This window comes from Electrophorus electricus, chromosome 11, assembly GCF_013358815.1.
Source record: "Electrophorus electricus isolate fEleEle1 chromosome 11, fEleEle1.pri, whole genome shotgun sequence".
Taxonomy (NCBI): domain Eukaryota; kingdom Metazoa; phylum Chordata; class Actinopteri; order Gymnotiformes; family Gymnotidae; genus Electrophorus; species Electrophorus electricus.
This window is the reverse complement of record NC_049545.1, coordinates 4,670,001-4,685,000: the sequence shown is the minus strand read 5'-3', so window position 1 is coordinate 4,685,000 and position 15,000 is coordinate 4,670,001. Positions and strand designations below refer to the sequence as shown.

General features: G+C 37.9%; 1 protein-coding gene across 3 annotated transcripts in view; it reads left to right on the top strand.

Annotated features, from left to right (window-relative positions):
* The window catches only part of map4k5 (mitogen-activated protein kinase kinase kinase kinase 5), a 36,704-nt gene that overhangs the window by 7,160 nt on the left and 14,544 nt on the right, over positions 1-15,000 (top strand). For all 3 annotated transcript variants that reach the window (XM_027019811.2, XM_027019810.2, XM_035531432.1), the window contains exons 3-14: positions 3,067-3,124; positions 8,125-8,215; positions 8,602-8,666; positions 9,804-9,859; positions 10,219-10,266; positions 11,452-11,494; positions 12,777-12,849; positions 13,001-13,132; positions 13,312-13,374; positions 13,521-13,602; positions 14,166-14,282; positions 14,545-14,623. In XM_027019811.2, the coding sequence (XP_026875612.1) occupies positions 3,067-3,124; positions 8,125-8,215; positions 8,602-8,666; positions 9,804-9,859; positions 10,219-10,266; positions 11,452-11,494; positions 12,777-12,849; positions 13,001-13,132; positions 13,312-13,374; positions 13,521-13,602; positions 14,166-14,282; positions 14,545-14,623 (907 nt within the window). The remainder of the gene's footprint in view (positions 1-3,066; positions 3,125-8,124; positions 8,216-8,601; positions 8,667-9,803; positions 9,860-10,218; positions 10,267-11,451; positions 11,495-12,776; positions 12,850-13,000; positions 13,133-13,311; positions 13,375-13,520; positions 13,603-14,165; positions 14,283-14,544; positions 14,624-15,000) is intronic.

Sequence of the window (15,000 nt, the reverse complement as noted above, 5' to 3'; positions counted from 1 at the left end):
CTTAGGGCAGGGCTGAATCTTACATACAGTTGCTCTACATTTCATGTTAAGGCATTTAGCTGGAATCAATCCTAGGACCTCTTGGATTATATCCAGGTTCTAGAACACTCCCTTCTCCTATATATCATTTCTCAATTAGGACCGTCACAATTATGATGTAATTGCCTGTTCACAATTCTTTCACATTTTTCATTCTTATTCAAATTAACTGTCTTCCTAAACAAAACGTATGGGTCCAGAAGGAAATGTGCAAAAGAGCTTGGTTGTCTAGACCATATTGCTGTTGGGAAGGTACTTTTAATGTCAGCTCATATCTGACCATAGCACCATTTCATTCTAAAGGCTGGTTTACCCCCATCTTTTGAAAGAATGCTGCTTGTTGGGCAGCATTTTAGTCTTATTTAGTTGTGCAGCATTTAGTATTGTTATAGGTCATTTAAGTTCATGTGACATTTGTGTACTGGCAATTACTCGTATGCTTCTCTGAAGAAGTTTACCGCTGACAAAGTGGTAAATAAAGTAATAACTAAAAATGCTTCACACTACTGGTTAAATAATTAACAGTTAAGTGTACCTTGACCTTTATAAGTATTTATCATCCCCAAAAAGGCAATTGATAGTTGCACATCCAACAATCATCAACATTCAACACACCCAAAACCACACACAAACTAACTGAAACAGACAAGTTAAAAAATAGGTTTATAGTAATGTTAAAACGATTAAAATAGTGTATGCATCACATACATGCAGAACTGCTGCTGATTGTCCACATTAGTCCAGCACTATAGTCTGAATCAGCAGTCTTAGCTCACTTACACATTTTATTTATATTTGTGTTTGTGGTTCAAAAAGAGGTTAATGTTGGGTTATATTTCAGCACTCAGGACAGTAATCAACTGTTATATAAAGCAAGTGTACATTTCCTAGTACAAAAAATAGATTTTGGCCATTCATGCAAATCATGCAACTGTTAACTTTTATTAGTTACTAGAGACCGTCATATTTCCCACCTTCCCATAAAGGACTACTTCTCAGGCTCTTCAGCCAAGAATTTATAGTCTTTTGTACTGACTACCTCCCCATTATGAAGTTTGCTTAACTTGCACAAGAGGTGCTTGTTATAATGTGTACCAATTGTTTTTAGATGTAGATGCAACAGTTACTAAAGGACAAAGTGAACTATCTACTCAGCGCTGCATGTTATCACCAGCATAAGTTCACACTAGCAGACCATTTGGAACTTAGCAGTTTTCTCAGCAGTAATGCACTGTCCCATTAGAGATTTCATTAAGTATTAGGCTCATCTTTGTTAGATTCTGTACCATTTACACTTACACTGCACAGATTTTTCTCATGCATGTTAATCAAGCAAACCTTATCCTTGATATTTGCACTACACTCTGTGAGTTCTCCCATTTGGACAGGGGAGTGACCAGCTCGTATGTCTTGCATATATTCCTGTATCATCCCGGTTGTTTCTCTCAGTGTATGTATCATGATACTAGGTGCTGGATTGTCTCAGAGGCACCATCACCAGGTTGTATCTTCCCTGTTGTGATGTACCCCTGCTTCAATCAGCCTATTGCTTCATCTTTTGCTGCCACAATTAGTGATCGTGTTGTCTTTCAGTGCCCAGTCATTGGTAAGATTGTGTTATGATGGCTACTTCTGCTATCTGTCAGTGATGCATTCCATGAGTAGCTGCCCACATGCCTCATCTGTCCGAGAAACTTCTCCATCAGCTCATCCTTGGGGGACCATTGCTTGCATGTATTAATGGATGTTCTGTCTCTCACCCTGGATAGTGGATCTTTCATTTTGCAGTCCTCTTCCCCCTTCCTTCCAGTTGGTTCTTTGAGCCTCTGGTGTTACCTGTCCCCTTCTGAGTAGTGCTTAGGTAATTGCACATATGCTTATTCATCTTGGTGGCTAGTATTCCTGACTAGGGCTGGGTATTGCTAATAAGTTCACAATACAATATGCAACATGAAGAAGCAGTTGGTTCATTTGCTCTGCTAGTTGGCCATGTAGAGCTATTGGTGGTGGTTTTTGTTGTTTTTTTTAAAATTTTTTTTATATCCAGTAGGCATGGATCATGTCAGGGCTAAGGACTGCCCAGAAAAAACAAATATTTGTTAATGCAGCATTACCTATATCTAGCCTTTGTTTGTTTTATGTGTATACTTTCCTTTGCATACTTGCTTTGCTTCATAGTCACACTTCATCTGATATCTATACAAACGGCATCAGAATGATGTCATTGGTTTGTCATGGCTGGGTGCAAATTGATAAGATCATAGTCAAGTGAATTGAGTTTGACCTCCATTTAAGTTGTTCTGTTAACACATTGTGCCCCCCCATTCCAACGTTAACTGGCCCAACCGGCCAAGTGATTTTTCATGCTGTTGTCTCAACGTCACGTTTTACTTGCCCCAGGCATTCGAGCAATCGTTATTGTTGAACGCTGAAATAAGTGGAAAAGTGGCTATCCTTAAATTTTTGTACTTTCGACTCCAAAACAACAACTGACCATCCATAGAACTTGGAGTGCACAAATATACAGCTGTTTTTTAACTCTAATCTTGATCAAGCACTTATGTACCTAGTTTTAGCTTAGGTTCTTTGAGACAATCACCACTCAAAAACTAACATTTAAACTACATATTTTACCCTTTAACCTTTTCCTGCTTTGTGGAGATGTGCAAAAATAACAGAAAATGGCAGGCTAGTGTTTTGTGCCTGTTTGTGTCTGTGTTTTGTTTTTGTATGTCTGTGTGAGAGTGAGGGAGACCAAGGCCCAGTCCCTGTGCAACGTTAGTCTGAATTTGAGACTCTCTCTGACCTAATACCACATGGAAACATGGCAGCCTAGAGCTGCATTTTCTCTTTTTGTCCCTCATGCATGTGCATGTACATCCTTACAAATGTACACGGATGCTACTGTCACAGTATCTGTCACCTTGCAGATTACTGTTTCCAGCAGTTAAGAGTGCATGTTTTGTTATATGCTGAATCAAAACCATTTTGCTTTTTAAAATTTGGTGTCTTTTTTGTGTTTTTCAGGCTCGTAACATCTCCACAGGGGAGCTAGCAGCTGTAAAGATCATTAAATTGGAGCCAGGTGAGTTTACATTGCCGTAATGCTTTACACATGTAACATTCCACAAACCCATTGTAACTACTGATCAATAGACAGTTCTGTAGATTTGCCTCATATTATTCCTCATAATAGATCTCAAGTTTACCCATTGCTAATCAATATAATCCTTATAAATTGCCAGGTCTTACCAATTTTATTACCTGTGGTACAGTGCATAGCAACTATGCACAACCTAAGGCCTGTGGAAAGGCCTTTAGTAAATTCCATTTGTTAAATTATTGAACTCGAGAGAGTTCAAATTGATCTAGTAAATGTTTACAAAAATATGATGGATATGGTTTTTAAAGGTTCAATGGAGAATGTGTCCCTTTATATTAAACAACTTTAATTCATTTGTTTTGCTCTGATATAAAGTATTTTATTGATAATCTTCATATCTTATGTGTAAAATTTGAAATTCTGTTCACATCCTCAACAAAACATCAACTAGGAAAGGTGTTGAGAGAAAGGTGTGAAAATGTGATCCTAATTAACTAATGCAGACACCCCCTTAATGTTCTTAATGTTTTGATTAACATTAGTTCAAATGAATGCTGTTTACTTGTCTAATAATGTCCTCCATGCATTAGGGACATTTGAGACAGTGTGTGACCACTGTGTTGGTGTTTTTTGTTTTTGTTTTTTTAAATGGTATGGCCTCTCGGGTGGTGTGACTGGCCAAGACTTGCATCCTGTTTTGATACCCGAGTTCAAATACCAATGGTACCTTTACGTTGCTGCAAAGCCAGGCGAATTTCCCACTTATTAATTTCTATGGAGATAGGCGGTGGTTGTGCGTAGAGGATTACTGGATTGAGCAGGTTGTGAACCTGTTGAAAAGATCTTTTGTTCAGCTTTATTAAAATAACTGAGTTTCACTGGATGGCAGCCACTCAGCACTGTGTGGTGCATGTCATGTCATGTCAAGCCACAATCTGAATTCATTGTTATGACAATATGAATGAGAGGATTTTCATTGCCAAGTCAGGTTTCCTTGTGCTTTTCGACAAGACTCTGCATGAATGTAGAGACTTATTAAAGAAAATTATGCAAGAAGGTTTCTGAAACAGTCACTGATTAACATGCATTTGTTTTTTGTAATTAAGCTATGTACTCATAATTTAAAAGGGAATTTAAGATATGATGTTAACATGTGTGACTGGATAGTTAACTAGCTTACACTGCAGTCATGTTTACCTGGTAAAATGTACCATAGCCAGGAGTCTAGGACAACATAAATATTTCTGTTCTCTGGGTGAGAAGGATGGCTTAGTTCCTTTACCCCTGAAGATTGGAGTGATTCTAAATGCAGCTGACGGTTGGGTGATGAAGACTTGGGAATTTGACAGTGTCTTCATGTATTCATCTGCACTGTAACATTACATGATCAGGAGCTCAAAAATATAGCGTTTGGCAATATATGGCCAAATCCTTAACGTCTAAGGCTGATGGCAGGGTTGGTACAACATTTGGTCCATTGACCTACTGTTCCAATCTAGAACTACAATTGTAGAGTGACGAATGCCCTAGCACATAGAACCTAAGCATAAGAGAACCTTCTTATGACTCAGTATTATGTTATTTGTATATCTCTGCTATAAATCAACATTCAATATTTATTCATGTTGTTTACAGAGATGAGTTTAATTATCAGTAATTAGGGACACTACTTGGGAGCGAAAAGTAATCATAAAGAGGCACTCTGCATATTTTAGAAAATTTTTTTTATCATTCCGTGGTGTAGTTGGAAACAATGGGCTTAAGAATGTTTGTTTGTTTTGGTGTGAAATGTGGTGTTCTAGAAAATTTTGCTCAGTCAGAATTGTTCACAGTTGTACTATTAGTAACTAGACATTTCATGCCTCTAAAAGGTACAAACTATTTTTAAAAAGTTATGAATGTTTCTTGATGCCAGAGTTTTTGTTAAAAGGGTTTGGCCTAAAATGTATTTGCAGTATAAACTATTACTCGATTAGCTACTTGTGCATTTCCTCTCAAAACCACGTTCTGAGCTGAACGTGCTTTTGTTAGTTACGAGCCTGGAGCTATGCCCTTTCAAAACTGATAACATGCAGCAGCTTTTGTTTAGTGTGTGTTTGTTTTTTTGTTTTTGTTTTTTTTTAACAGGTTTTTTGCCAGTTTTGGAAGATAGTAGAATATGCAGAGTACTGTTGTTCTTGGGCATTTGTGTGTAGCTTCAAAACAATTAGCTACAAGTTCAATATTTCTGGTACTTGTATTGGCAGCAGAAAAAAAGTGTTGTATATCATGTTGTATTTTTTCCTTTTATTTTTGCAACCTTGTACAGGACAGTTCACCACAATCCTGAACTGTTAACAAACAAGGTACAACTTTGATGTCACAGGTGCTTTGATGAATCCTCTCATGAGCTTTGTTGACACTGTGCAACGCACCCCCACCTACCCAGTCTACACAAAATGCTTACAGGGCATGGAGGTACATACAGGGCATTGTAAGGGGAAAAATGGTACCCAAAGAAAATATTTTTTTCAAATTTAGTACTATTTTACCATTATGAGTGGGAGACACACAACTTAGAAATGCATGTAAATTCACTGATCATTTTGGATAGCAGGTAAAATAACTGTATCATAGACATCAGTGTATGGTTCATAGTGCAACTATTGTGGAAATGTTCCAACATGCAAGTTTCTCTAGAATGCTGCATTTCAACTTTTTAATGACTTTGTTTAAATTTAAACCATTTCAATGAATGTTGTTTTGCAAAATTTCTGAAGTTCCCCTTATCCATCCTGTTATTTTAAATGAATTCATGCTGTAGAGCAGATACTTCACATAGTTATTTCATAGTGCAATTGTAGCTCAGAATGCAATTCAAAAGCTTGTCTTGTCTCGCATCACGCACCACTTCTTTTAAGCCATAATTATACTGTAGGGTAAATGACAGCTTTTCAGGTAGTATCTAGAACAGATGTTACATCTTCTGTACATAGAGATTGCTTTCCTTTTAATGTTTTTGGAATTTTTGACATGGGGGGGGGGGGGGTGTCTGTCCTTCAGTATTCACAACTGAATGAACAAATTTCTTGCACAAATGCACACACCTTTTGACATGGTTACGATTACATTTAAGACCCTAATGCCCAGTCTCAGTGTTTTTGCTCTGATCCAGTTTTTTGCTTTGACTCATGTTTTATCTAGTCAGTCATATTTAAAAAATGCTAAAATGCATAGCATTTGCTGATTTAGCTGCTATAACTGACAGTTCTATGCAGAGAGTGGTGTATGAACTGGAGAAAAGCCAGCAAATGTACACTGCATAGTAAAGGGGTATAGTTGTTTATTTATTAATATAAGTTCAGACAATTCTCATTGGGATGCATGGCTACAAATCAGATATGTATACATTTTAGGGTGAGGGCCAAATTTGTAGTAACTTGTCATTTTTAGTAAAAAGTTTCTGCTGTCATACTTTTGAGTAATACAACACGGGCTTTTATTTTTGAATGGAGTTCTATTTACAAATCGTCTTTGGGTTAATTAAGTTAAAAAAGCACTGTTACTTTTCTCATCGATTCATACCAGTTCAAGTAATTAATATCAAGCAGCAGCCAGTACTGGGTGCCAGTGATGGTATTTTTGTTTTAATAACAATACTATTGGGTAGTAGAGATGTAGAAAACGTTAGCAAGATGCTAGCCACGCCAATATCATGCATTCAATTCTCAGAGAGCACACGTTATGTTAAACTTGAAATATGCAGGCGTCTAACACACTTCGTACATTCTCAGTGTGTCTAACATACTGTACGTATGTATGCTGAACAAAAAGGAAGTGGTCAAAGCTGTGAAGCAGGCTTCAGAGCAGACTTGGATCACTTGAGATAGCATCATGGTTTTGTTTCTTGTTTTTTAGAATATTCAGTCCAGTACACCTTAAATTCACACACCCTAGACTCAGGCTGCGTTTCTGTGGCAGAGCAGTCTAGTCCAATCATCAAAACATTTATTGATTCGAAGAGAAAATTGTTGTGCAACAAGTATACAGAGAACGTGTACTACATAAATAGTAAGCCAATCTAAGGCTAGAGCTATATGAATGCTACATGTTCTCCAAAAATGTTAATGTTAACATGTCTTTATCATTTGTTCTTCAAAATATATCTGGCAAGCAGCAATGATGCATCAATGTATACCAGTGATGGCGCATTAAATGCGATGTTTAAGAACATATAGTGCATGTATATTAACCTACTGTAGTACATGGTAGGCCTTCTTGAATAAGGCTTGCTATTTGTTGCACACTAGGTATACCAGTTTACTATGGCCTATGTGGAAATCTGTTGAAGCTGATGGTGTGTGGATACATTTAAACCAAATTTTAGGGTGTGCTCAGACTTGGTAGCTTTGGTTTGATTAAAATGATCCCTGGTGCAGTTCATAGGCCCTCACATGTTGCATGCACTTGTGTGTAATAGCTTCTAAACAAGCCCCTAACTGTCAGCTTGATTTGATCTGTTGCATAAGAAAAACTGTCACTTTTGTTGCATGATTGCAGAGGGCTGCAGAAATGACTTTTTTTCTTTTTTTTTCTTTTATTTATTTCCTCCTCTCTCTCTCTCTCTCTCTCCCCCCCCCCCAAAAAAAAACAACTAATAGATATGGTGCCTTTTTTAAGCACTCTACTCATACACTTTTTTTTTTTATTTAATGTCTCTTGTGAATTTATTTCTAAATGCCTTTCCCAACTCTACCTTCATATTTATTTGATGTATAGAAAATGTGTCCAACTAATGATCCACTTAAACAAGCTGTTCTGGAGCAACTGTGTGCTTGATCTCCTTCTGTCCCTTGTACTTCCACTTGACCAAAGTTAACCATTTGATTATGGCATTACTGAATTTTTGGTGTGAGGGGATACGAGCTGTGTACCATACCAACTGTGTGAAGGTACTCTGTTCATATGTCTCTCTCATGCTGTCCAATCCATGTGTGTTCCAGGAGATGATTTCTCAATAATCCAGCAAGAAATTTTCATGGTGAAAGAATGCACTCATCACAACATAGTCGCCTACTATGGCAGCTACCTCTGGTAAGGCCTAGGTTTAATGAACTTGACGGCACTAAAATGTTTGTACAGGAAATAACACCTAGTCATCTTGTCACACTGCAAGAAGAATGTTGCCTTTGTTTTTCTGTTCCTTTAGTAATCACAAGAACATTTATTCAGAACCAATGCTAATTTGCTTTAGATTTTTGAATGCGTTGTAATACTTTATTGACTAATGGGATTGATATTGAAAATGAATGGTATCTGAGAAGTCATTCAGCCTGCAAGCATAGTACCTTACAGATGCAACATTGTTAGACACTTTCCTACATACTGAAATACAGACCCATACATGCACCCAGTATTCACTCTTCTAACAGGAGTCTCTCGCTCTCTCTCTCTCTCGCTCTCTCTCTCTCTTGTTCCAGTCGTGAGAAATTGTGGATCTGTATGGAGTACTGTGGGGGGGGGTCACTACAGGACATCTACCATGGTATGCTGTGTTATAATCTGTGTCAGTCTGTGATTTGAAAAGTTGTTTTTTGCTAATCTTCATGGAGTGCACAGCTACATATTTACCTCTAGACCACGTTCCTTCAGTGCTGCTCATGGAGTATCCTGCTCTGCACAGTTTAGAGTGAATGAAGTAGTGTTGTTGCTTTGAGCTAAATCAAATGTGAGATTTGAAAACCATAAAATGAACAGTGCAGATGATCTGGAGGATCAGGACTGAGAATCTCTTTTCCAGTTCTGTAGAGCGAGACTGAAAGTTTTTAAACAGCCACTTAGCATAGCTATTTTGAAATGAAAAGATGTTGTTAAAACAATTTTGAACATGGTCATAGTTTATACTAGATTTCAGCTAACCTCAAAGAGCCATTTTGGCTCTCTGACTGAATCCCTTTATTGAAATGCACATGCATAAGGGCTTTCAGTGCATCTGTGCAGTTGCTAGCCAGATAGGTATCTGGCTAAAGCCCAGAATACATTGCAGTTGTCAAGATGATTGTGCTGTTGCACATGGCAATCACCGACTATGAAAGATTTCTTTGCTCATGATTTGATTCTTTGGTCTTTAAATGCATAATGTGTCATTCTCCAAGGCGGACAATTTAGTGTGTACAAAGACAGCCTATGATTATATTCTGGTAGCATCACAAATTTTGCTCCAAAATCTCACAATGTGACTACTGGTACCACGCACATTTTAACCAATAGGGAGCGAGCTGGGATTTTTGTGGAATTGTGGCAGCAAAGAGCATGCCTTTTTGATGCGTCCATTTGGAAAAATAAATCGTACATGAATTACCAAAAAATATTTTGATTTTTATACTGTCTTGGATTTATTGCCAAAAAAAAAGTTATTAAAAAAAACGTTTTTGTATAGTCTGACTTTTGACACAAGTGAAATTGCTGTTTCATGGAGTTTGGTCAAGATTTCAACTTCAGCATCTCATACAGCATATACAGAGTGACATGCAACAAATGTATAAGACCGCTGAAATCACTGATTTATTACTGATTACAGTAATTAAAATCTTTTTTTTTTTGCTCATGAAACAAGCTGCTATTAGCAAGCCAACAGGCATATACATTAGCTAGCAATGCAACATGATGGTGTGTTTTACAGTTACAGGTCCTCTGTCTGAACAGCAGATTGCTTATGTGTGCAGAGAAACATTGCAGGTAAGGACTTTTTTTTTTCCCTTATTTAAATCCACACGCTTGTGTTTTAATCTGATGCTAGTTCATTTTGTTTAATGACTTCAGTTTGATCTAACTACCACTTTTAATTTGATTTCCTACCAGTGTGGTTTTATGTAAAAGTGTGTCTTTTATTTAGTATATCGGTAACATTCTCTGTCCACTCCTGCACACTTCTGACACTGCTTAGCGTAATGAATGAAACTCTTCTATCAAATTGAATATGGTAGTTTTACTAAAACAAAGTATTCCATTAGTTTGTGTGTGTGTGTGTGTGTGTGAGAGAGGATGAATTTGACATGTTGGTATATTCATGTTTGTGTGTGTTGTGTTTTGCTCAGGGTTTGGGCTATCTCCACTCCAAAGGAAAGATGCACAGAGATATCAAGGTATTATCACTCCCACTGCTCATTCGGTGTGTGTGAATGCTATGCCCATCCTGCCACCTTTTCTTTCTCGGTGCGGTGTGGGTGGGTCAGCATTACGGTATCCCTGTAACTCTTTCCTGCTTCCTCTCTTGGTTAAGAAAGCCATCCATCAAAATCAGTTGTGTATATGCGTTCAGTTTCAGGAAAGAAAATCATGCATGCACAAATGTAAGGGAACTCTCAACCTACTTCTGGATGAAATGTTTTTAGAAAAGAATCAGGAAAACGTGTACTCAAATCACTCTTTTAGAGTCCAGCAACACTTGATGACTGGAGAATTGAATTCCACTGTTTTAAACCAGTCCATTTCTGCGCACAGGCTTTAAAAAGGGAACCTACACCTTGTTGGACAGTGAAGTTGTACCAGATCACTATTTCCAGAAAACTGCTTAAAACAAACTAGAAATGGAAGGGAAGGTAACGGTACACTTCCTGTTACTTTGTAAAGGCAGGTAACAGTACGATACTGATGCAACAGAAACACCAATTTGAAAAACACTGGAATATCTGTTTAAAGGATACTTTTAAATATTTATAACACTAAAGTAACTTTGCTGTAAAAATGTGATGAAGTAGAATTCTTTGCTATATGTGATCTGTTTTTAGCTGAATTTTTATACGTAAACATATGCAAAGAGAAAACTGACAAATCTGGGCTAATTAATTTTTCCTATATATGGATTAGCAAAGTTGACAAATATGCTGTCAGAAGAGTAAGTGTTGTTTTTCAGGCTGTAAGTAAGTAAAAAGGCTTATGGAGCTGATTAATTATATGTATTAGAACAGTTCATTACACCATTGTTCAGTCTTTCCCTAAACTGGGCAAAACTGTGTATGTCTGATTAAATGTGGGAAAGGGTGCAGCTATAAATGTATCGGAGTCTACTGGATGTGTTTGTTTTTGGCTGAAAAGAATGATTGTTAGGTTTTAAATCGCATTGAAAAAAATCACTTCTTAGAAGCATGTTTTAAATTACTTAGATGTTTCGCTAATTGTTTACAAGTACATGCTTGAATAACCATAGCTAATTTTAGAAGATATAAGGTAATTCCCTGTCTGTTTAAATAATCATTTTAAAAAGACCACTGCTGGGCGTCTTTTATGATGCTAGCCTTTCATAATTACCTTTTGTGTTTTGTAAATAGGGAGCAAATATTTTGCTCACTGACAATGGAGATATCAAATTAGGTGAGTATGTATGTATGTATGTATGTATGTATGTATGTATGTGTATTATTTCAAGACACAGGTTTATTTCAGCTTTACTTTAATGTTTATTTTAAGAGAAAACATTTATGTACATTGTTTATCTGGAAATGTTTGTGCAGTATTTCTATGTGATATGTACACTATATGGCCAAAAGTATGTGGACACACCTGCTCATTGAGTTCAGATGTTTTAGCCACACTGATTGCTAATGGCTATAAAATCAAGCATACAGCCATGGATGTTGTACTGAAGAGCTCTGACTTTAAACGACTCCCTTAGGATACTTTTTTTGCCTCAAATATATTAATGAAATCTCTGCTCTGGTCAACTATAAGTGCTGTTATTGTGACATGGAAGCATCTAGGAGCAACAACAGCTCAGCCATCAAGTTGTAGACCACACAGAGTGCTGAAGTGTACAGGTTGTCTAACCTCTATTTCCTCTGAAGCAACATCAGCACAATTGTGCATCAGGAGCTTCATGGCCTAGTGGCTGCACACAAGCCTAAGTTCACCATGTGCAATGCCAGGTGTTGGGTGGAGTGATGTAAAGCATGCTGCCACAGGATTCTCCAGCAGTTCGTATCACTGTGAAATTAACGTCACTATTTGACAAACTGGTTGTATGCCAGGGGAATGCTTTCTATTGGAATGCATATTACCAGCACTAAAGTTTGCTGTAGGATAATGGTAAGCTGTTGTTGTTTTGCCTAGACCCCTTAGTTCCAGTGAAAGGTATTGTTAGTGTCATACCATACAAAGACATTTAGACAATTGTATGCTTAGAGGTTTGCGACTGCAGTTTGGGGCCTTTTCCTGTTTCTGCATGACTGTGTTCTGTGTGCAGCGAGGTCTATAAAGCCATGATTTGACGAGTTTGGTGTGGAGGAACTCCAGTGGCCTGCACAGAGCCCTGACCTCAGCCCCACTGAACACCTTTGGGATAAACTAAAATGCTGATTGTGAGCCAGGCCTTCTCATGCAGCATCAGTGCCTGATCTCACAAGTGCTCTTTTGACTGAAAGGGCACAGATTCCCATAGACACACTCGAGTTGTTTGGAAGGCCTTCCCAGAAGAGTGGAGGCTTTTGTGGCCATAAAGGGCTGGGAGGATTGGGGGGGGGGGGGGGTTGAAATACTACACAGCTCCTTATTAATGCACATGTTTTTGGAATGGGACAGCCAACATTATTTTGTCCTTAAACTGTATGTGGACATTATATCTTGTATAAGTAACAAAAATAAACTTCTTATTTCTCAGCTGACTTTGGAGTAGCAGCCAAAATAACTGCGACTATTGCCAAGAGGAAGTCCTTTATTGGCACCCCCTACTGGTGAGCTTTGGATTTTGTGCATGCATGTGTGTGTCCTTAGATATTCTTGCAGTCAGAAACTAGACTAGACAGTGAGGTGGTTGTTGCTATGTTGATTTGTGTTGGAGAGTCAGAAACCTGGATCCCAGTATGTTTCTCTTTGTGTGTGCAGGATGGCACCTGAAGTGGCTGCAGTAGAGAAGAATGGAGGTTACAATCAGTTGTGTGATATCTGGGCTGTAGGAATTACATCAATAGAACTTGCAGAATTGCAGCCACCCATGTTTGACCTCCACCCAATGAGGTACACAAAATCATTGTTTTGACAGATTTGAAAATATGTTAAATATGCTTATTATGAATATTAATTGTTATTTATAATGTGTTAGGATGTACATTTGTTTTTATACTAATGTCTGAAAGACTAATGTGTGCGCATGTATGCGTGCATGTGTGTGCGTGTTCGTGTGGATTTAAACGCAGGGCTTTATTCCTAATGTCCAAAAGCAGTTTCCAGCCACCAAAATTAAAGGACAAGATTAAATGGTGAGTGTTTTGTCTCTAGTTTGGGTATGTTTAGAAATTTAGTCCTAATATAAGTCAAAACAGTTTACAGTTCTCTTTTTGTTTCCTGGCTTCTCCCTGTGGATCAGTTTCTCTCCAGTCACTTTCCTTCTGTTCTTCCTCTGTAGGTCAACGGCCTTTCACAACTTTGTTAAAGTTGCACTCACCAAGAACCCCAAAAAGAGACCTACAGCAGAAAAACTGCTCACGGTACAAGATCATATTTTACCTCAGCTGCACCTCCCTTTGCTTCTTTGGTCTTTATTGCTCTCTTGTATTAGAAAAGGCCTGTCAAACAAATAATTAAATCAAAATATATATATATATTTATTTATTTGACAGGCCTTCTCCGGTGCGCGCATATATATATATATATATATAATATAAAAAACTGATATGCTGCATTAATAAGCTCATTATTTAGACTTCCCAAATCAATCTCCGAATCCGTATGCATTATTTTAATTTTATGGAGCAATGAGAAGATAACATCTATGTCTTCAAGAAGATATTTGAAGCTGTTGCCCATCATTTAGCTACCTTACACTTTCATGTCAGGTGTCACAACAGCTAATGGAGTTTTAAGTTTTTCATGTGTTGATGATGCACTTTTACAGACTCGTTTAGATGCATTTTTACCCCCCATAGATCAGTTTCATGGTCACTACAGTGCCCAATTTCCTGTTAAAATCACTAATTCTGGATGCATTCGGACTCTTCTGAACTTTCACTCCTCAGGTTTTCATGCCGTGTGTGTGTGTGTGTGTCTGTAGCATGTGTTTGTAGGTCAGACAGGTTTGACACGTAGACTTGCTGTGGAACTTCTGGATAAGATGAATAACCCAGACAACCCTCCTCACTATAGCGAAGGAGATGAAGATGACCTGGAGGTAACTTGTGTGTGATCGAGAGACAGTATGATATGTGGAAATGCTTAAGCACCATGCTCCTTTGTTCTGTGTTCAGTAGCTGGTTACAGGCACTGTCGTCTCTGTGTATGAGGCCCATTCATTCAGCCTGCATGCCTAGTACCCAACAGATGCATCATACTGTTAGAAACGCTTTCTTACATACTGAAACACTGACTCATACATGCACCCGGTATTGACTCTTCTAACAGCAGTTTCTCTCTCTCTCGCTCTCTTTCTCAAGCCTGTGGCTGAACGTCACACCATCCGTTCAACACAGAACAAGAATGCTCGAGCTGAGAGAACTCGCTCAGAGATCAACTGTAAGTGTTAGTCCCACTTACACTTCTTAGCATTGCTCAACAACTACCTGCATTTGGCCTATGACTGCTGCAAGACTTACAAATAAGCGTTTAAAATGGAGTTCTTGTAAATACAAAAGACCATTCTACAACACCCAGCTACTAAGGTTGTACCATTGAAATGCCAACCTACTGTTGGATTTATGTGAAGCCTGCTTTATATTGTGTGATTCCAGCAGTCTTCTGTTGCATGTCATACTGTATAAGATGTTGCAGATGAAATCTTGACCAAATTCCATGACAATCTGTGCAATCTCAATTCTGATTATTTTCTGGTGGTAGACAAACATTAGAAAATTATAGCATTTTGCATTTGTCATGAATATGCAAATTTCCTT